This window comes from Hyperoodon ampullatus, assembly GCF_949752795.1.
Source record: "Hyperoodon ampullatus genome assembly, chromosome: 5".
Taxonomy (NCBI): Eukaryota; Metazoa; Chordata; class Mammalia; order Artiodactyla; family Ziphiidae; genus Hyperoodon; species Hyperoodon ampullatus.
Window position 1 is genome coordinate 135,263,362 of NC_136918.1, and position 22,624 is coordinate 135,285,985.

At 46.7% G+C, this 22,624-nt stretch overlaps 1 protein-coding gene across 2 annotated transcripts in view; it reads left to right on the forward strand.

The window, feature by feature from the left end:
* The window catches only part of ITSN1 (intersectin 1), a gene marked incomplete at both ends in the record, with an annotated part of 175,868 nt that overhangs the window by 139,796 nt on the left and 13,448 nt on the right, over positions 1-22,624 (forward strand). For both annotated transcript variants that reach the window (XM_079704739.1, XM_079704738.1), the window contains 4 exons: positions 3,973-4,094; positions 5,917-6,023; positions 11,732-11,915; positions 13,924-14,022. In XM_079704739.1, the coding sequence (XP_079560865.1) occupies positions 3,973-4,094; positions 5,917-6,023; positions 11,732-11,915; positions 13,924-14,022 (512 nt within the window). The remainder of the gene's footprint in view (positions 1-3,972; positions 4,095-5,916; positions 6,024-11,731; positions 11,916-13,923; positions 14,023-22,624) is intronic.

The window sequence follows — 22,624 nt, forward strand, 5'->3', positions numbered from 1 at the left end:
CCCCCAAATTCCAGCAGCCACCTCCAGTCATTATGACAACCAAGAATTCATTCTCAGCCTGGAGTTGGGAGGTGGTTGCAGTGCAACCCTCAACCTGGTGGGGAGCAATACCACCCTCAGCCTGTGGGGGGGCAGCACCATCTTCAGCCTGTGGACGGGGCAGTACCGTCTTCAGACTGTAGGGGGGGCAGTACCATCTTCAGCCTGGGGGAGGGGCAGTACCGTCTTCAGCCTGTAGGGGGGGCAGTACCGTCTTCAGCCTGGGGGGAGGGGCAGTACCGTCTTCAGCCTGTAGGGGGGGCAGTACCGTCTTCAGCCTGGGGGAGGGGCAGTAGCGTCTTCAGCCTGGGGGAGGGGCAGCACCATCTTCAGCCTGTAGGGGGCAGCACCATCTTCAGCCTGTGGGCGGGGCAGTACAGTCTTCAGCCTGTGGGCAGGCAGTACCATCTTCAGCCTGTAGTGGGGCCAGTACCGCCTTCAGCCTGTTGGGGGGCGGCATCACCCGCAGCTGAGGACCCCAGGGTTCTTAGCTCTATGCTCTGGGGGTCAGGCATTTCTCCTTCCATCATGAATTCCCAGCACCCAGCACAGTAGGATATCAGTAAATATTTGTCAAATGAATGAAGGAATGAGATCCATGAGCAAGCTTCAAGAGGGTCTGCCAATCCTTTAAGACTGTGTGCAAAATGTGTATATTGTGTGCATTGTATACATATGTTTTCTGAGGTAAGAGTTCATAGCATCCACCAGATTCTGCAAGGGGAATTGTGACCTATGGGGACGTTTGGAGACTGTTCCAGCCAGTGTCCACTACTAGCCCGATGTTTGTATCCCTGCAAACGTCACTGCACAGTGTGTGGGAACTGAGTTTTAGAGCTGCTGGTCTGTACCAGTACTCTGATATCCCTGCAGAAAGGAATGTCCTGAAAATTGCAGGGGAGACTCTGCTTCCCTGAGTTCATACAAGTCTGTAATGCAAGGGCTGTATTCTACCCTTTAACAAGAAATGGCCTTACCCCTGGGCCCTTGGACTCACTAACAGGAAAGCTTGGTAAGAATAAGGCAGGAATGAGATTTTTCCTCCCAAATTCAAGAGTGTTTCCTGGGTGGCTTTCCTAAAGAAAGCTAAAGAAATTGGTGACGTCACTCAGCTTCCGGTAAGCCGGGGCTCACGCATCACCTTGGCGGAGGTTGGCTGAGCCCCCCAGGTGAGCAACCATGACTTGCTTCCTTCCTGAGAATTCATTGTTGATGCAATTGTTTTAATAAAACACAGTCAAGGCACCGAGGCAGGACGGACAGCTAGGCCAAGCTGGTGGCTGAGCAGAGGGCCCGAGTCCCAGAAACATCTGCAGCCCTACGTGAAGGCTCATTCTCAGCCCGTGGCCCTGTGGAATTGTAGTTTAGCCACAGTGCCATGGCTTTGAATGAGGTCTCGGATGGAAGGGCGTGGAGGGTGTTGACATGATGATGGCTCAGCCTTGATGCTTTCCTGGCATCCCTCTGCCCATCCTGGCATCATCCTGTCCCAGGAAGAGAAGCTCCAGCATTCTAGAGAGGGCATTTGGCCAGGGGAGGGGACAACATTGAAGGCTGGAAGTGCCAGCTCAGAGTTAATTCTGGGCACAGTGAAGCATTTACCAAGAAGTCTATGATATCGTTCGCCCCAGAGGGATCATTCTATTTGCAGAAGCTTCCAGCATATAGACTACATCAGTCATGAGCCTAGAAACTCCCTCGGGGGAAGATGGAAACTCTGAGGAACCCCCGATAGTTCAGAGCAGGCTTCTCAGATGTGAGTGTACCTAAAAAGTCACCTGGATAGCTTGTTAAATCAGATTCCAGGCCCTGACTCCACAGTCTAGTCAGCAGGGGCCTGAGCATCTGCATTTCTAATAAGCTCCCAGGTGCTGCTGGTGCTGCCCGTCTAGGAACCCGACTTGGAGAACCACTGGGGTTCAGCAGGGGGTTCCGCACTGTGCTCCACAGCACCCCCTTGTGGGGAGAAGAAGGGATGCGAAAAGCAAGTGAATGGGACTCAGCGCCTCACCCCCACCAACATCCAAGACACCTCCCAGTCTTCTTTTTTTTTTAATTTTTTTAAATTTAATTTTATTTATTTATTTTTGGCTGTGTTGGGTCTTCATCGCTGCACGAGGGCTTTTTTCTCTAGTTGCGGTGAGCGGGGGCTACTCTTCGTTGCGGTGTGCGGGCTTCTTGTTGTGGAGCACAGGCTCTAGGCGCGTGGGATTCCGTAGTATGGCACGCGGGCTCAGTAGTTGTGGCGCACAGGCTTAGTTGCTCTGCAGCATGTGGGATCTTCCCGGACCAGGGCTCGAACCCGTGACCCCTGCATTGGCAGGCAGATTCTTAACCACTGAGCCACCAGAGACGCCCACCTCCCAGTCTTCTTTACAAATCTGGTTTTGGTGGTTAAACAAAGAACCCCTGATTAAAAGGACAGGGGTGAGGGGACCACTGACCTGGACGAGGTAGGTCCAGACCTGCAGGAGGGGTACTCCCTAGAGCCGCGAGCTTCCACGCCCCTCATTCCAGTGTGCCTGGGGCAGGGGACAGCCTCTGCCCGAAACCCGAGAGCATCCAAAGCAGACCAACCCCAAGTAACCGGCTAAGTGAGCAGAGGCCAGGGCGGGCGCCACCGCCTGTGCATGCCCCACCCCACGTCTACTCCTTGTGGACCTGCAGCCAGAGCTGTGTCCGGCCGTCTGCACCTGGAGGAGTTCCCTCTCTGCCTGTAGGTTCACTGCTCAGCTCCCGTGGGTGCAGGACGGCAGCCTGGTCCAGGAGAGTTTGCTCAGCCGCGTCTGGATGTGCCCCACCTCTGCCCTATCCCCGGGCCCATCAGGAGCCTCAGCACCGCCATTTCATCCTCCAAAAACCAACCTCAGGATAACCATGTGCCCTCCTGTAGCTCAGATCCAACAGCAGTGATCTGGGGTAGAGCCCAGTCTCTGGGGTCAAAGTGTTATGTTCCCATCTCAGCTTCTCCACCACCCAGCTGAGAGAGCTTGGGTGAGGCAACCTCTCTGAGCCTCAGTTTCCCTGTCTGTACAATGGGGATGATTTTAGTGTCTATGTGAGCGTTAAACACAACTGTCAGTGTTCAGAAGCTCCTGGTACAGCACCTGGCATGGTGAGAGCCCTCAGGAAATGTCAGCCAGTTGTTACTAAGTCTACTCTGTTTTTTTGTTTGTTTGTTTGTTTGGTTTGGTTTGTTTTTAGGCCGCCCCATATGGCATGTGGGATCTTTGTTGCCCGACCAGGGATCGAACCCGTGCCCCCTGCATTGGGAGCACAGAGTCTTAACCACTGGACTGCCAGGGAAGTCCCCACTGAGTCTTCTCTCTTGACACTCTTTTAGTGGTTTTGCTGAAGCAGGAGTGTGAGGCCTGTAATAGCTTCCTGAGGCTGTTGTAACAAATGACCGCAAACTGGGTGGGCTTAAAACAACAGAAATTTATTTTCTCATAGCTCTGGAGGTGAGATGTCCAAAATCGAGGTTTGGGCAGGGCCATGTTCCTTTGTGGGCTTCAGGGGAGAATTTATTGCATGCCTTTCCCTTAGCTTCTGATGCTGCCAGCAATCCCTGGCGTTCCTTGGCTTGTAGACACGTCACTGTAGGCTCTGCCTCTGTCGTCACGTGGCGTTCCTTCTGTCTGTCTCTGTGTCGTCTTCTTATAAGCACGCCAGTCATATTGGACTAGAGCCCGCCCTAATTGAGTATGACTTCGTCTTAATTGGATTGCATCTGCAGAGACCCTATTTCCAAACAAGTCCCCTTCAGAGTTACCAGGGATAGGACTTGAACATATCTTTTTAGGGGACAACACTGTTTAACTGGAGTGAGACCACAGGGCCCGGCGGCCACGAGGACCCTGGGGATCTTCCCCATGAAGCTGTACAGGTTTCCCTAGACCTGGACTAAATTGTCCCCATGGTTGTGTTTTGCAGGGTGTTCAGACTTACACCTCTTGGATATGTTGACCCCAACTGAGAGAAAGCGACAGGGATACATCCACGAGCTCATTGTCACGGAGGAGAACTATGTGAATGACCTGCAGCTGGTCACAGAGGTAAGGGCAGCTGGGGGCGCTGGGGCGGGGTGGGGGGCACTGGCAGAGGGTGGGGAAGGCAGGGACTCTGTCAAGGAGGGCTGGGTCCTGATTCCCAGTGTGAGAAGCTTTCGGAGGTATGGGAGCATCTGGAGCGTACATCACAGAGGAGAGTCTTACCCAAGAGAAGATGCTTAATTCTCCTCCGTGGCCACGGACTCACAATTCTCATCTGTGAGCCCTACCCACAGAGGGGCAGAGACCCTTCAAGACAGGGTTAGATGAGCCCGTGAGGAGTGCCTGACAGGGGACACATGGGCTGTGAGGTGGGAGTCTGGGCTCGGCTCAGAGAACTTGCAGCTCAGCCACCAACTAATTGATGCCATAGAGCATCATCTCCCTGGCCCTCAGCGGTGACATCTGAAAGATGGCAGTCATCTGCCTGATATCTTGGTTATTCCTCATGCTACGTATTACCCCCCAGAAAAATCTGTTGCAGAGAATGAAGATGTTTCCTCCCGGGGCCCCATGCGTACCCTCCCTCCCCCGTCCTGGACGATGTCTCATTTTGGCTCTCCTCCCAGGGAGCTGTTGAAGGGCCTTGTCTGCCTAGTCCAGAGGATGGGGAGGTACAGAGTTGGGAAGTTCTGCTTTTCAGGAAGCCTTTGGTCCATACGCATGGGAGGTTGCCGTAGTAGGAGACAGGGGTTTGCAGAGCTGGACGTTGGGGTCACCCTATAGTTTGAAAAGTACCGTGATAGTTTGGGAACCCCCATACCCCAACTACTGTGAAACCATCTCCTCTGATAGTCTTAACGACCCGGAAAGGCATTGCTCGATGACCCAGTGTTGATGAGTTGATGGCCCCCAAGGCCATCATTAATGCTTAGGGAGCATTGGTATGAAAAGGTGTCCCTTTCTCAAGACACATGACTGTCACTAAATATACAGTCTTGGATGTCTAGGCTGTGAGTGTCACCCTCTTAGATACGGTACGTTGTGCAGTGGGCTGGTATATGCCAGGTTCAACATCGGCTTAAAGACTCATGAAGTACTCTGGGCTCCAAGGGATCAGCCTCAACCCAGCCAAGTTTATTTCAAAGACAGGCTGTCCCGGTCCCTAAGGTACCTTCCAGCGAGTGGCCTGCCTGCAATGGTAGCTATGACCTCTTTCTAGGCAGGGGCTCACCACGTGGGGCTCAGCCAAGACCTGTGGTCTGCTGTGAGTTGCCGACCCACGCGGCGCTTGGGCAGACGCCTCAATTTTCTGGAGCCCCGGAGAGGGGCAGTGCCCACCTGGCATCAGGCCTTCACTCGCTGGCTGTGTCCCAGGCCCAGCCCAGGCTGCGGGCAGAGCAGTGGAGTCCATCCTGTCCCCAGGCTGCTGGTTGGGGGCCCGCCTGCCAGGGCTGCTCCCCTGGACTTCCTGAGGCTTGTGTGTGCAGCCGATGCTGGGAGCAGGAAGGCAGGAGTGCCCCCCACCCCATGCACCTCTCGGCCTCCACTTCCCCCCTGTGCCCAGTTCCTCACCATGGCAGGTGAGGGCTTGAGTGCCTTTGTCCAGACCCCCGGCTGAGTCCTGGCGGAGTTGAGGCCTGTCCTCCAGAGTTTCGTGGGCCTCCCTGTAAAACAGTGTGGACCTGATGGGAACCCACCACCTCCCCATCCCCCCCGGCAGAGGGAGGGCCACCTGCTTCAGAAACTCCACAGCTTCTGGGCCTCCCAGCCAAAGCTGCAGATGCCTCGGTCCTTCCCCTGGCTCTGAACAGATCGGTGTGTGCGTGCGTTTGAGTTTTAAGCTAACTGTTTGCTTTCTGAACTGCTTCGTTTTCTGCATCTGTAGATCTTTCAGAAACCCCTGATGGAGTCTGAGCTGCTGACAGAGAAAGAGGGTGCTATGATTTTTGTTAACTGGAAGGACCTGATTATGTGTAATATCAAACTGCTGAAGTAAGCCTCTCCTCTCCCCAGCCTGTCTTCGCCCCCGCGCTCCGGCCCTGCTACGCGGCGGCGTCCGTGTGTCCCCTCCGTGCATGCCGCCCTGTGTTTCTTTCTGCCTCTCTTCCTCTTTTCCACTCACAAGACCCATTGCTCTTCCTTGCCCTGATGCTTTCTAGAAACACACCCCCAGTTTTTCATTGGGGAGAATAGATTGCTCAGGCATCCCGGTTCCTGCTTTTACCATGGTTCTAGAATGAACGGAGCTGGGCCGATTCTGGCTCCTAATCGCTGGCCAGCTCCATCCAGGCGGGGGGCAGACCCCATGCCTCAGACCCTGGTTCCACTGGAGGAATGTTGGTCTCTTGAGACTTTCTTGGCTCCTGAAGATGGGAAACGGTGGGACCGCTCATGGCCACGGTCAGCGGCAGTTCTCAGGATAGGCCTCTGAGAAGCTGGCCTGGAGCAGTTGCTATTTTATTTATTCCTGTTTTAATTCTCAGAGGCAGCTGCAGGGCCAGGGAGAAGCACTGGGCCAGGAGCCTGGAGACCTGGGCTTGGAGCCCGACTTGCCGCCCTTTCCTCAGTTTCCCCACCTGTAAAAGGAAGGGATTGGATTACATCATCACAAAAGTCCTTTCCAGTTCTTAAAAAAAACTTCCAAATCTGTGTCCACCAGGCCCTCGGTATAACACCATTTGCTAGAAAACAGATGAAGTCCGTGGTGATCCTGGGGGCCAGGAGGAAGCACAGGCCCTGGGAACTGGTGTCCATTCCAGATCTCTAGGTTCATATAATTGGGAAGCAGCTATTTCCTGAATGTGGTCCCTGGGATTTTATGAAGTGATTTCAGGTCCCCACTTTCCTGAGTGTGTTTGGGAGTAGATGAAGGGATGGACAGAGAGGTGCAGAGAGGTGGCTGTGAAGAAAAACTCTAACGTCTTCTGTCTCTATGTTCTAGAAGATGTTAATCAAAGATGGCGGCATGGGGGTGGCTTGGAGAAAGTATTTCCGTTACCCCCCTTGAGAAGCATACTGTAGAGGTTTCTAGCGTAGGTCTGGGTCAGGCTCTTGGGCTCACACTCTGCTGTTGCCTACCTGCTTTGAGCAAGTCGCCTATGCTCCCTGGGCCTCAGTGTCCTCATCTGTAAAATGGGGGTGATAATAGGATCTACCACGTATGGGTCTCCTTAGGGAGCATTTAGACAGCGAGTGCCTGGTCCCTCGTAAGTGCTGGGCTTGGGCCCTAGGGTGGGCTGAGCACCCACTCTTGCCTTGGAGAGAGGCTGCCTTGTCACTTGGGGCAGGTGGGCTAGTTAACCCCTGAACCTACGAGTACTAAACCTAAAGTGTTGGAGACAGGTTGTTTTGAAATAGATGAAAAGGTTTTCTGTTGAACGTATACCTACAAGTTAACACCTCTTTCCTTGGGTGGCTGCGTGGGAGTGGGGAGGCGGGCGATGTGTCTGATGTTCCCGAGTGACACCCCTCCCCAGCCCTCCCAGCACCGGCGCTCCCCATGCGTTTCTGTTGTCTCTGTACTTTTAACCCTCCGTGCTGCTCCTGTCAGGAAAGCAGAAGCCCCTTTCTTGAGCTCTGTCAGGGCCAGGCCTGTGTGCTTCATCCTCCCATTAGCGCTGATGGGCTCCACAGCCCTGGAAGTAAGAATTGAGAACACTCTTGCAACCGTGGAAACGAGGCTCAGAGACTTGTCCAAAGTTGAGTGACAAGTTGAGTGACTTGTCCAAACTCACACAGAAGGCGATCAGGGTGCCCCGGGCTGCTCTGTGGACAACGCCCAGGGTCCCACGAGGGGTTCCACCCTGTCCTGCCCTCGAAGGAAAGAAGGTGAGACCAGGAGGCCGACGTCTCAAGTTTTCCTCTGGGCTCCAGCGCCTTCTAACTCGTTTTGGGCAGTTACCTCGGGCAGATAACTCCCCACCCCTTTGTTTTAGAACTTGTAAAATTGCAGTCAGGGCGCCTGCCCTGTCTAGCGTGCAGGGTGATCCCAAGGAGCAAGGAGATCAGGTGTACAGCTGGCACCCTGTCAATCATGGCACCAACGGGCACAGACACCCCCTTCCCCATCACAGGTATGCTCTGGGCCTTCCTCTGATGACCTGATTGGTTAGTTTGGCTAATCTATTCACTTTCCAGATAAAATACTTGTATTTAGCAGGAGCTCTCTGGGGACTTGATTTCTTTCTTCCTTTCTTTTTCCTTTTCAAGATCTTATTATGAAAATTTTCAAACATACCAGAAAAAATTGAAAGAATTTTATGGTGAGCGCCCATATTGTAGATTATACAATTTTGCTGCATAGACTTAATTTCTTTGTGCAAAGGACTAATCCCAGTGATGGGAAGATTTAGGACTCCTGGCAGGATGGAAGAAGATGAAGAGAGCTTAAGGCAGCTCTCCCTGGAAGGCCGCAGTGGGCAGCCACATATCTGTCACTCCTGATCCAAGGGCCAGTGAGTCCTTGTACTTAGAGGGGGGACATAAGATTTATCAAACAGATAAATAAGAAACAAATAAAATGAACATAAAAGGGAGCTACCTGGGGCACACAGACTTCCTACTAATGCCGCCTCTGGTTGGGGGTTAAAATGGATGGTTGGCTCTCTTACCTGTGAGCAGAGAGCTGAGAAGTTTGCCTTCAATGAGCAGAGTAGGGGAGAAGAATCTAGAACATTTTAAAGTTAAGAGCTAGGTGCAGGCCCCTAGGGGTGGCTGTTAGAAGTGATAGCAGTAGGAATGCAAAAGTGAGATAGGGTGTGTAGAACCAGGTACTGCAGCTGTTTTTTTTGTTTGTTTGTTTTTTTTGCGGTACGCAGGCCTCTCACTGCTGTGGCCTCTCCCGCTGTGGAGCACAGGCTCCGGACGCGCAGGCTCAGCGGCCATGGCTCACGGGCCCAGCCGCTCCGCGGCATGTGGTATCTTCCCAGACCGGGGCACGAACCCGTGTCTCCGGCATCGGCAGGCGGACTCTCAACCACTGCGCCACCAGGGAAGCCCCTGAAGCTGTTTTTTTTAAATCAAGATCCTTTCCTGCCTCCTTGCTTGAAAAATAAATAAATAAATAAATAAATAAATAAAAGAGCTTCTCCAAAAAAAAAAAGTTTTTCTTAAATATTAAGTATTCAGTTTTCTTTTTAACTTAAGAAGAATAGCCATGATTTTATTTTAGGCAGAAAAACAAAGAAAAATAAAAAGTAAAAAAGATACCTTGGGGGGTAAAGACAGGATGGGGAGAAGGAAGGAAGGGGCTTTGGGTGGGAGTGGTCAGGGTGAGAGGAAAGGAGGCAGAGGCTTGAGGAAATGAGACGGAAGGACAGAGGGAAGGGAAGAGCAGAGGGGCTGTGGAAGCCCCCCTTGGTGGGATGGCAGGAGCTGCTTCTGGAGCGAGGACAGGCCAGGAGCCCCGAGCAGCTTGAGGGGAGGCAGGGCTGGGCACGGTGCTTGTCCTCACATGCGGTGCTTACAGACTGTGGGCTCTGGAGACCAGGGCTTCCTGCCACCCATGAGCTGTGTGACTCTGGTCAAGTCACTCAATGTCTGCGTGCCTCAGTTTCCCCAATCGTCAATAGGGATAATAAGTCATATAGGTTAAAAAAAATTGTTTGACACATTAGGACACATTCATAAACGCCAGCTCTCTTGACCATCCCCTTGATCTGCGAACTTCAGAGGGCTACTCATTCGTTCAGCAAATGTCAAGCTCTCTGACGTGTTCATTAGCTGATTGATTACTGTTGCAGTTCAAGACCTTGAATCCATAGACCTTTATATGAGATTACAAATCAGCTCACCAAAGGGCAGGGCTGAGGCTGCAGCAATGGAGTCATGTGATCCCTGAGCCTGGTGACGCGCCCTGTTTCAACCCACTCAAACCCAGTCCTCAAAAGCCTTGCCTGTGCGGTAGAACATCCCAGAAGGTGACTCACAGTTTGACCTAACAGGTGCCTGGTCTGTAGCAGGGGCCTGATTTTAGGTCTGTCTCCCAGTTGGACAAATCAGCTCTCCAAGAGTGGGCCTCCAGAACCCAGGAACTGGCTTATCTTCCTCAAGACAGTGATGATCTGTGTGTGATCTTTTTTCTTTTCCCTTTTTCTTCTCTCCCCATCATTAAAAAAAAAAAAAAAAAGGAGGGGGGCAGGTGAAAGTACTCTTATTCCCTTGCAGAAAGATTGTGTTGCTCCTCATTGGAAAACCATGGAATGATGGAATTTCTTCCCATTTCCATCCATAGCAAGTTTGTAACATGGTTATTCAGCACTCTCGTCCCCCAGAATTGGTAGTGACGTAACCCTTGAGCAAATTTCTACACACTGGGAGATATTCCACACCCACCCAATGAGCAGTGGCCACCTGGCCATCCTGAGGGTACCAACCTGCCACTCCTCACACCCCAGGCAGCCAGTGCTGACCAGCACCTCTCCCCACAAGGGCACCTGCTTGAGGGGGAATGGCTCATTGTTTGGACCACATAACGCACTGTCCCTAAAGTTTTTCTCCTTGGCTTGTTGCCCAGTCCAAAGATTTTTTTTTTCTTTAACCAAAAATGTAGGAGAAAGAAAATAAAGTGATCTGAAGTTTTTAATACTAAGATTGCAGAGCCTCCTTAGAATTATATAGCCCTACCCATGACCTTGAAAGCAGCCAGAGGAATTCACAGTAACATCCTCCCAGCCTTATGTAAAAATCCTATATCATACCATTCTGTTTCTTCCATTCATCCAGGCATCCATCTATCCGTCCATCCATCCATCCATCATCCATAATCACTAGGGTAGGCAGAACACACCCATGGCCTCATATGTCGAGGTCCTGCCCTTATAGTACGTTGCTATCCTTGCTGCGTAAAAGCTCGGTGCCACGCCCTTCTTATAGATGCTGGGTTAGGAGTTGACATACGAGTTAGAAGGGTGGGATGCACAGTCCTGACTGTTATGGTCTTGAACACTCAGAATGCAGCTGGACTCCTGAACAAACACTTTCCAGTCCCTGTAGTCCCTTCTCAGCTTCCAGGATGTAAATTGTTTGAGTCTATGACCCACTATCATATGAATAGGCTTCTCTCTTCAGAACTCTTCTTAATCCAGTCAACTTCAAATTAGCCACAGTGATGAAGCAGTGAACCAGAGAAGGGCACAAATTGTTCAGACAATCAGTTATACCTGGCTTTCGTGAACATTATGGGATTATTTTTCTGTGGCAGTTGATTTACCATCTTGATTACGTTTTGTTTGGTCTGAAATTGAGCCTCCACGGCCCCTGGCAACAGCAGCTTCCCTTGGGCAGCACTGGCCCCAGAAACAGGTTCAGTGTTGGGGCCATACCAGCCTGGACAGATCATCCATAAAGTGAGACATCCACCCAGGGATCCTGTCTGAGTTATTTTTTTAAAAAAAAGATTCCATATATTTCCACAAGAAGAAATTGTCTTTTATGCTGACTTGTTCAGGAAAGTTTTTTTTTTTAAGTTTTTCTTCCTAAGAGCCAGTGAACAGACTTCATGTCAAAGAAAAATGCCCCAGTGATACCTCTTTGTAGCACTAGACTCATTTCTTTTTCTGTTCCTTGTCTGCCACATAGATGCTTTAGTGGCCCTGGGTTTGTGCCCCTCACACACATCCCATTTCTGTACCACCTAGAAGTGTGCTGTGTACGCATCAGAGAGCGTGAAGAGGGCACTCACTTCTCGTGTTTCTGTGCAGAGCGCTGAGGGTTCGCAAGAAGATGTCTGGGGAGAAGATGCCTGTGAAGATGATCGGGGACATCCTGACCGCCCAGCTGCCACACATGCAACCCTACATCCGCTTCTGCAGCTGCCAGCTCAACGGGGCTGCCTTGATCCAGCAGAAGACAGATGAGGCCCCCGACTTCAAGGAGTTTGTCAAAGTAAGGAGCCCAGGCTGAGCTGAGTCTCTGCCCCTGCCGAGTGGCCATCTTCCAGCGGCTGGGCATGTGAGGGGCTGATTCACACATTTACTGAAGGCCAAGGGTGAGGTCTTGGCTGAAGAGTAGGGGCTGTCCCTTGCTGGCGGGTGGCTGGGACCAAGGGGGTGGGCTTGGAGAGGAGGGACCAGTGCTGGTCTAGAAGCTCTGCCTTGACCAGGTGTGAGTGGTGTTATTTGAATACAGGTTTAAATCCTCCATCTCATTTTTAGGCCTAGGAGGGCTGGTGGGTCTCAGGTTTCCTATTCTGTTTAATGTGAGCATCCTCAGTTCTTTGCTGCTCTCTACCCTTCACCTGCAAAGGGAATGGCCGGCAATCCCAATGGACCCTTTGGTTTTTTCCCACTTGGTTCTTTTTGATGGGCTCAAGCTCTAGGAATCCCATGGGGGTGAGTGTGGGATGCCAGGACCTCTGCCTTGGAGGATAACAAGGGTCTGGAGAGCCATGTGCCCACCAAGGGACATTGTGCGGAAGTGGACCCCATGCTGCTGGAGACCCCAGGCTTTGGGTCTGCTGCCCTTTGCTGGGGTGGGTCCCTGCTGTCCAGGCCAGCCCACGCAATCAGCCCCCACCTCTCCCAGAGGGGAAGAAAAAAGAGAATAAAATAACGTCTGCTAAACAGGCACATTTTGATGAACAGACAGCAAAATAATCATACTAATGACAGGCTTATCTTTGTACCTCCTGCATTTTGGGGGCAGGCCTTTCCCACTCCCCCCAGTAACCAAGTTTGTGGAGTCATCATTGGGAGGGGAAAATGCCATCTCTTCTCGGCCGTAGCATCAGATGTTCTTGTTCTTTCTTTCTCGCCCTGTTTCTCAATATTAAATGCTCTGATTTTCTACCCAATGAGTGGGGCATCTAAGGGGAGAAACACTGCTATGAAGTAGGCCTAGGGTGGGCTGGAGACTGGAGAGCAGATACTCGGCTGCCAGGAGCCACGGGCCACCTGGGGTTCCAGCCAAGGGCTGGGTCCTCCCTGGGCGCAGGCAGGATGAGTTCATCACTGGATGTACTTGAACTTGAGGGAAATGCTGACACCAGCCCAGGAGGGGCCTTGTTGCCCCTCCCCTTCTCACCCCTCCCCTCATCCCCTCTCCCTGCCTCATTCCTGTGGGACTTTGACATGCCTTTGCCTGCTGCAAAGTTTTCCTGGAATAATGGTGTCCACGGCTGGAGCAGGTTCAGGCACTGACAGGTCCCAGGGCTTGGGGTCCAGGTCATGGCATTAAACCTGTTCCTAAGACATTGAACCTGACCAGAACCTTTGAGAGCTGTCATCATATAACCCCTGTGACTTGTAGATGGGGTCATCTTTTGGAGGTAAAAGGACTCTTGTCCTCCAGTCAAGTTGACAAAAGTGGTGGAAGGAAAGAGGCAGGGAGTCCAGGGTGGAGACAACCACAGACCCTGGGGCTGGGGGCCCGACCCTCATGTCTCGGCTTCACCATCTCTACCCTGCTGGGGCTCCCACCAGCAGGTACAGGCTTCTCCCAAAACAGACAGTGAGATCCGGCCAGGCCCTTCCAGCATCTCTGGGACTTAAGGGGGATTTTTGTTCTGACCCTATAGTCTTGTGACTCTCCTTGCTCCTGGGAATGTTTTAAAGTTTTGGTAGGTATCCAGAGGAAATATTCTCTGTAAAGCCAGAATCTCATCTCTGGAAGTAAGGAGCCACATGTCCCATGGAAGGTCCACTGGATCTGGGGAGTAGGGGTCAACCCTGCAGCTGAGTCACATCCAAGGTAGAGTCCCACTCTCCATCTGGAATGTGCCTCCTCCTGGCTGGGGGATAACCAGTCCGGCTCTTCCAGCTCCAGGCTTCTCCGCTGTCATTCAGATAAATGAAACAATGTGATGGGTGGGGAGTCCTGAATAACATCGATGGTGATGTCACTGACCAGATTTTGCAAACTTCTTAAGTACATTTTTAAAAATCTCTTATTGCAGAGACTGGCCATGGACCCTCGCTGTAAGGGAATGCCACTCTCTAGTTTTATACTGAAGCCTATGCAACGGGTAACGAGATACCCACTGATCATTAAAAATGTAAGTAGCTGTCTTGCCTTTTCAAGTAGAGGAATGCTTTCCCAGCAGGTCAGAGATCTGGGGCCATGGGCAGGTTCCCCAGCCAACACACCTGGTATCTATCATGTAGAAATCTTATGCCAACAGGCTGCAGGAGGCATCTGCTTGGTAACTCAGAAAGAAAAGCTGGCTTATCATGAAAAGAGCTAGTAATACACAGCCTTCAGCTGTGCAACCAGGTGGCCTCCAGAACATGAGAGCTCAGTTCTTTTCCTAATACAGGCAGAGTGTCTTTAGGCCTTGGTTTTCCTAGTAAGAAAGAGAGAAAGAAATATAGTTTCCACCACTCGTCTTCAGAAAGCCATTGTGAGATACTCTATGTTGATATTAGATGATTGTTTTTGTCCTGTCATTTTAAGAAAGCCAATACCAAAAGAAAAGAATAGAAAAATTAGGGTTTCAGCATGCCCATCTGTAAAGTGAGTGAGCAGACTTAGACATCCTCTGAGCCTGTGATTCTATAACCACAGGGAGGAAAGCTGCTGGAGAGAGGTTTTAGATCTGATTCCTTTCAGTGGAGAATTTAGAAACCCAGATCTAGACACTGGTGTGCTCACTGATACTGGGGTGTTGTTGCCTTTTGAGTCTCTCAGTGCCGAGCCAGGCAATATATGTATGTGTATATATTCATACCCACATATTTACATAACATAAGTGTGCAAACATCTTTATTTCAAGATTTATATATATATATTATAATATGTATTAAAACCCATGAGTTCACACCAATACTTCCTGTTCTAATCTAGTATCATGGAATTTATTCTAGCCTTTCCCCTTTCTCTGTATATAACTCCCTTCTCCATGAGAAGCCTGGCTCTGATTATCCTCAATAGATTTACTTATATGCTGAATCCCCTTATATGTAGCAAATTTCCCTCTCATATAAGCCAGTTCCTCAGTCCAAGCCCAGTTTGACCCCACAAAGTACACTGTGGCCACATTGGTTGAGTTAAAAGAATTAGTTTTGAAAGAAGTTTTCCATCTACTGTTTCCTTTTCTCCAACTTGACAGTTACTATTAAACTAACTCAACAACCTTCTTTACTTCCCCCAATATTTAGTTGGGAATTGAAGTTGGAAACAAGCTTTTTAAGTTCTAAGGGCTTCCCTGGTGGTCCAGTGGCTAAGACTCCCCACTCTCAGTGAAAGGGGCCCAGGTTTGATCCCTGGTCAGGGAACTAGAGCCCACATGCTGCAGCAAAGATCCCGCATGCTGCAACTAAGACCTGGAGCAGCCAAATAAATAAAGTAAATATTAAAAAAATAAAATAAAATAGGTGTTCTAGATCTAGCTAATGGGGAGAAAAACAAAAACAAGAAAAGAACTGAGAGGCATAAATATTAAAAAAGAAAAAGCAAATTATCATTCTTTGCAGAAACATGATTGCTACCCTAGAGAACCCAAAAGAACGAACTGAAAACTAGCAAAACTAAGAAGAGAATTTTTAAAGGTGGCCAGTTATGATACATATGGAAAACTGTAAAAATACTAAGATTAAATATTCTTTATAATACTGAGGTGGAGAAATTCTTAGCATGACACCAAAGACAGAACTTTAAAGAATTTAGAGTTGTAGCAACTTGAAAAAAAATTTTTTTCCTCTGGGAGAAACCTAGGTGTTCATTAAGGAGACTAGTTAAATAAAGTGGTGAGTCTATACTATGAAAGAGACTTTTTTGTATTAGCTGGAATGATATCTAGAAAATGCTGTTAAGTTAAAACAAAACAAAACAAACAAAACCCAAAACAACCTTTCACAAGCAATCCTACAGTATGGTCCATTTTGCAAAACCAAGGAAAAACTCTGTGTGATTGTTAAATGTATGTGGAACATCTGAAGGGAACTAAAGGGGTGCCCTTAAGCCTGGACACAGTTACCTCTGAGGCAAGAGAGCAAAGGGGATAGAGCACAGTTGTTATCTATACTTCCGTGTTGTTTGACTCTTGCATATCAAGAATGTGTTAATATTATTTGAATAAACATTTTTCTTAAAAAATGTGTAACAAAATATAATGAACAACATTAAAAGACAAATGACAGATATAAGCTGAGTAAACAGATTTTAACAGTATATAAGAAGATATTGAAATATACATGGATTATCTATCTATAATATCTATCTATCTATCTATCTATCTATCTATCTATCTATCTATCTATCGGTCATCTCAAGCACTCTTATAACTCAGAATGAAAAAGACAAATACCCTAATAGAAAAATAGGTAAAATATACAACTAGACATTTCTGAGAGGAGTGTAGAATAGCAGTAAGGAACATGTTGTCATCTTGAATGAGGTGTCGAGCAGAAGTCTGCTGTGGAATCTGTGATCTGACAGGTTAGGCAAAAAGCCTCTGCACACGACGCCCTATAAGCACATGAAACTGGACTGAGAAGAAGAGTCACAACTATTGCCCTCGAGCTGAGGTGTCACTGTCACCATTTCTCATGAGAAAGTCTGATCTGAAGTGCAGGGGGGAGGCCTCTGAATGTGGCCCTCTATGAGCAAGTGGAACTAGACTGAGCACAGAGGAAATGAAAAAAATCCATGGGGCTGACAGGGTCTTGGTGCTCCGTCTGGGTGTCAGGCCTGAGCCTCTGAGATGGGAGAGCTGAGTTCAGGACACTGGTTCACCAGAGACCTCTCAGACCCAAATAATATCAAATGGCAAAAGCTCTCCCACAGATCTCCATCTCAACGCCAACACCCAGCTCCACTCAACGACCAGCAAGCTACAGTGCTGGACACCCTATGCCAAACAACTAGCAAGACAGGAACACAACCTCACCCATTAGCAGAGAGGCTGCCTAAAATCATAATAAGGCCACAGACACCCCAAAACACACCACTGGATGTGGTCCTGCCCACCAGAAAGACAAGATCCAGCTTCATCCACCAGAACACAGGCACCAGTCCCCTCCACCAGGAAGCCTACACAACCCACTGAACCAACCTTAGCCACTGGGGGCAGACACCAAACACAACTGGAACTATGAACCTGCAGCCTGGGAAAAGGATACCCCAAGCACAGTAAGTTAAGCAAAATGAGAAGGCAGAGAAGCACACAGCAGATGAAGGAGCAAAGTAAAAACCCACCAGACCAAACAAGTGAAGAGGAAATAGGCAGTCTACCCGAAAAAGAATTGAGAGTAATGATAGTAAAGATGATCCAAAATCTCGGACATAGAATGGAGAAAGTACAAGAAACGTTTAACAAGGACATAGAAGAACTAAAGGGAAAACAAACAATGATGAACAACACAATAAATGGAAGTAAAAATTCTCTAGAAGGAATCAATAACAGAATAACTAAGGCAGAAGAACGGATAAGTGATCTGGAAGATAAAATAGTGGAAGTAACTACCGCAGAGCAGAATAAAGAAGAAACAATGAAAAGAATTGAGGACAGTCTCAGAGACCTCTGGGGCAACATTAAATGCACCAACATTCGAATTATAGGGGTCCCAGAAGAAGAAGAGAAAAAGAAAGGCACTGAGAAAAAATTTGAAGAGCTTATAACTGAAAACTTCCCTAATATAGGAAAGGAAATAATTAATCAAGTCCAGGAAGCACAGAGAGTCCTATACAGGATAAATCCAAGGAGAAACATGCCAAGACACATATTAATCAAACTATCAAAAATTAAATACAAAGAAAAAATATTAAGAGCAACAAGGGAAATGCAACAAATAACATAAAAAGGGAATCCCCACAAGGTTAACAGCTGATCTTTCAGTAGAAACTCTGCAAGCCAGAAGGGAGTGGCAGGACATATTTAAAGTGATGAAAGGAAAATACCCACAACCAAGATTACTCTACCCAGCAAGGATCTCATTCAGATTCAACGGAGAAATTAAAACCTTTACAGACTAGCAAAAACTAAGAGAATTCAGCACCACCAAACCAGCTTTACAACAAATGCTAAACTTCTCTAAGCAGGATCTTCAAGAGAAGGGAAAGACCTACAATAACAAACCCAGAACAATTAAGAAAATCGTAATAGGAACACACATATCGATAACTACCTTAAATGTAAATGGATTAGATGCTCCAACCAAAAGACATAGACTGGGTGAATGGATACAAAAACAAGACCCGTATATATGCTGTCTACAAGAGACCCACTTCAGACCTACAGACAGAAGTCTGTAGGGACACATACAGACAGGAAGTGAGGGGATGGAAAAAGATATTCCATGCAAATGGAAATCAAAAGAAAGCTGGAGTAGCAATTCTCATATCAGATAAAATAGACTTTAAAATAAAGACTATTACAAGAGACAAAGAAGGACACTACATAATGATCACGGGATCAATCCAAGAAGAAAATATAACAATTGTAAATATTTATGCACCCAATGTAGGACCACCTCAATACATAAGGCAAATGCTAACAGCGATAAAACGGGAAATCGACAGTAACACAATTATAGTAGGGAACTTTAACCTCCCACCTTCACCAGTGAAGAGATCATCCAAAATGAAAATAAATAAGGAAACACAAGCTTTAAATGATACGCTAAACAAGATGGACTTAATTGATATTTATAGGACATTCCATCCAAAAACAACAGAATACAGTTTCTGCTCAAGTGCTCATGGAACATTTTCCAGGATAGACCATATCTTGGGTCACAAATCAAGCCTTGGTAAATTTAAGAAAATTGAAATTGTATCAGGTATCTTTTCCGACCACAGCTCTATGAGACTAGATATCAATTATAGGGAAAAAACTGTAAAAAATACAAATACATGGAAGCTAAACAATACACTACTAAATAACCAAGAGATCACTGAAGAAATTAAAGAGAAAATAAAAAAATACCTAGAAACAAATGACAGTGAAAACATGACGACCCAAAGCCTATGGGATGCAGCAAAAGCAGTTCTAAGAGGGAAGTTTACAGCAATAAAATCCTACCTCAAGAAACAAGAAACATCTCAAATAAACAACCTAACTTTACACCTAAAGCAGTTAGAGAAAGAAGAACAAAATACCCCCAAAGTTAGCAGAAGGAAAGAAATAATAAAGATAAGATCAGAAATAATGAAAAAGAAATGAAGGAAACAATAGAAAAGATCAATAAAACTAAAAGCTAGTTCTTTGAGAAGATAAACAAAATTGATAAACCATTAGCCAGACTTATCAGGAAAAAAAGGGAGAAGACAAATCAATAGGCTTAGAAATGAAAAAGGAGAAGTAACAACTGACACTGCAGAAATACAAAGGATCATGAGAGATGACTACAAGAAACTCTATGCCAATAAAATGGACAACCTGGAAGAATGGTAAAATTCTTAGAAAATTTTACCTTCTGAGACTGAACCAGGAAGAAATAGAAAATATAAACAGACCAATCACAAGCATTGACTGTGATTAAAACTCTTCCAACAAGGGCTTCCCTGGTGGCGCAGTGGTTGAGAGTCCCCCTGCCAATCCGGGGGACACGGGTTCGTGCCCTGGTCCAGGAAGATCCCACATGCCGCGGAGCAGCTGGGCCCGTGAGCCATGGCTGCTGAGCCTGCGCGTCCGGAGTCTGTGCTCCGCAACGGGAGAGGCCACAACAGTGAGAGGCCCGCGTACTGAAAAAAAAAAACTTGCAACAAAAGCCCAGACCAGATGGCTTCACAGGTGAATTCTATCAAACATTTAGAGAAGAGCTAAAACCCATCCTTCTCAAACTCTTCCAAAAAATTGTGGAGGAAGGAACACTCCCAAACTCATTCTATAAGGCCACCATCACCCTGATACCAAAACCAGACAAAGATACGACAAAAAAAGAAAATTACAGATGAATATCACTGATGAATGTAGATGCAAAAATCGTCAATAAAATGCTAGCAAACAGAATCCAACAACACATTAAAAGGATCATACACCATGATCAAGTGGGATTTATCCCAGGGATGCAAAGATTCTTCAATATATGCAAATCAATCAATGTGATACACCATATTAACAAACTGAAGAAGAAAAACCATATGATCATCTCAATAGATGCAGAAAAAGCTTTTGACAAAATTCAACACCCATTTATGATAAAAAAAACTCTCCAGAAAGTGGGCATAGAGGGAACGTTCCTCAACATAATAAAGGCCATATACAACAAACCCACAGCAAACATCATTCTCAATGGTGAAAAACTGAAAGCATTTCCTCTAAGATCAGGAAGAAGACAAGGATGTCCACTCACACCACTATTATTCAACATAGTTTTGGGAGTCCTAGCCACGGCAATCAGAGAAGAAAAAGAAATAAAAGGAATACAAATTGGAAAAGAAGAAGTAAAACTGTCACTGTTTGCAGATGACATGATACTATACATACAGAATCCTAAAGATGCCACCAGAAAACTACTAGAGCTAATCAATGAATTTGGTAAAGTTGCAGGTTACAAAATTAATGCACAGAAATCTCTTGCATTCCTATATACTAATGATGAAAAATCTGAAAGAGAAATTAAGGAAACACTCCCATTTACCATTGCAACAAAAAAGAATAAAATATCTAGGAATAAACCTACCTAGGGAGACAAAAGACCTGTATGCAGAAAACTGTAAGACACTGATGAAAGAAATTAAAGGTGATACCAACAGATGGAGAGATATACCATGTTCTTGGATTGGAAGAATCTTTATTATAAAAATGACTATACTCCCCAAAGCAATCTACAGATTCAATGCAATCCCTATCAAATTACCATTGGCATTTTTTACAGAACTAGAACAAAAAGTCTTAAAATTTGTATGGAGACACAACAGACCCCGAATAGCCAAAGCAGCCTTGAGGGGAAAAAGTGGAGCTGGAGGAATCGGACTCCCTGACTTTAGACTATACTACAAAGCTACAGTAATCAAGACAATATGGTACTGGCACAAAAACAGAAATATAGATCAATGGAACAAGATAGAAAGCCCAGAGATAAACCCATGCACCTATGGTCAGCTAATCTATGACAAAGGAAGCAAGGATATACAATGGAGAAAAGACAGTCTCTTCAATAATTGGTGCTGGGAAAATGGGCAGCTACATGTAAAAGAATGAAATTAGAACACTCCCTAACACCATACATAAAAATAAACTCAAAATGGATTAGAGACCTAAATGTAAGACCAGACACTATAAAACTCTTAGAGGAAAACATAGGAAGAACACTCTTTGACATAAATCACAGCAAGATCTTTTTTGATCCACCTCCTAGAGTAATGGAAATAAAAACAAAAATAAACAAATGGGACCTAATGAAACTTCAAAGCTTTTGCACAGCAAAGGACACCATAAATAAGACGAAAAGACAACCCTCAGAATGGGAGAAGATATTTACAAATGAATCAACAGACAAAGGATTAATGTCCAAAATATATAAGCAACTCATGCAGCTCAATATTAAAAAACAAACAACCAAATCCAAAAATGGGCAGAAGACCTAAATAGACATTTCTCCAAAGAAGATATACAGATGGCCAAGAAGCACACGGAAAGCTGCTCAACATCACTAAGAATTAGAGAAATGCAAATCAAAACTACAATGAGGTATCACCTCACAGCAGTTAGAATGGGCATCATCAGAAAATCTACAAACAACAAATGCTGGAGAGGGTGTGGAGAAAAGGGAACCCTCTTGCACTGTTGGTGGGAATGTAAATTGATACAGCCACTATGGAGAATAGTATGGAGATTCCTTAAAATACTAAAAATAGAATTACCATATGACTCAACAATCCCAGTACTGGGCATATACCCAGAGAAACCCATAATTCAAAAAGACACATGCACCCCAATGTTCACTGCAGCACTATTTACAATAGTCAGGTCATGGAAGCAACCTAATTGCCCATCGACAGACCAATGGATAAAGAAGATGTGGTACATATATACAATGGAATATTACTTAGCCATGAAAAGTAATGAAATTGGGTCATTTGTTGAGACGTGGTTGGATCTAGAGACTGTCATACAGAGTGAAGTAAGTCAGAAAGAGAAAAACAAATATCATATATTAATGCAGGTATGTGGAACCTAGAAAAATGGTACAGATGAACTGGTTTGCAGGGCAGACATTGAGACACAGATGTAGAGAACAAACATATGGACACCAAGGGGGGAAAGCGGTGGGGATATGGTGGTGGTGGTGTGTGATGAATTGGGCGATTGGGATTGACATGTATACACTGATGTGTATAAAATTGATGACTAATAAGAACCTGCTGTATAAAAAAATAAATAAAATTCAAAAAAACACAACAACCAAAACCAAAAATGTGCAGAAGACCTAAACAGACATTTCTCCAAAGAAGACGTACAGATTGCCAACAGACACATGAAAGGATGCTCACATCACTAATCATTAGAGAAATGCAAATCAAAACTATAATGTGGTATCACCTCACACCGGTCAGAATGGCCATCATCAAAAAATGTACAAACAATAAATGCTGGAGAGGGCATGGAGAAAAGGGAACACTCTTACACTGTTGGTGGGAATGTAAATTGATACACAGATGTTGAGAATGGACCTGAGGACGCAGGGAGTGGGAAGGGTAAGCTGGGACGAAGT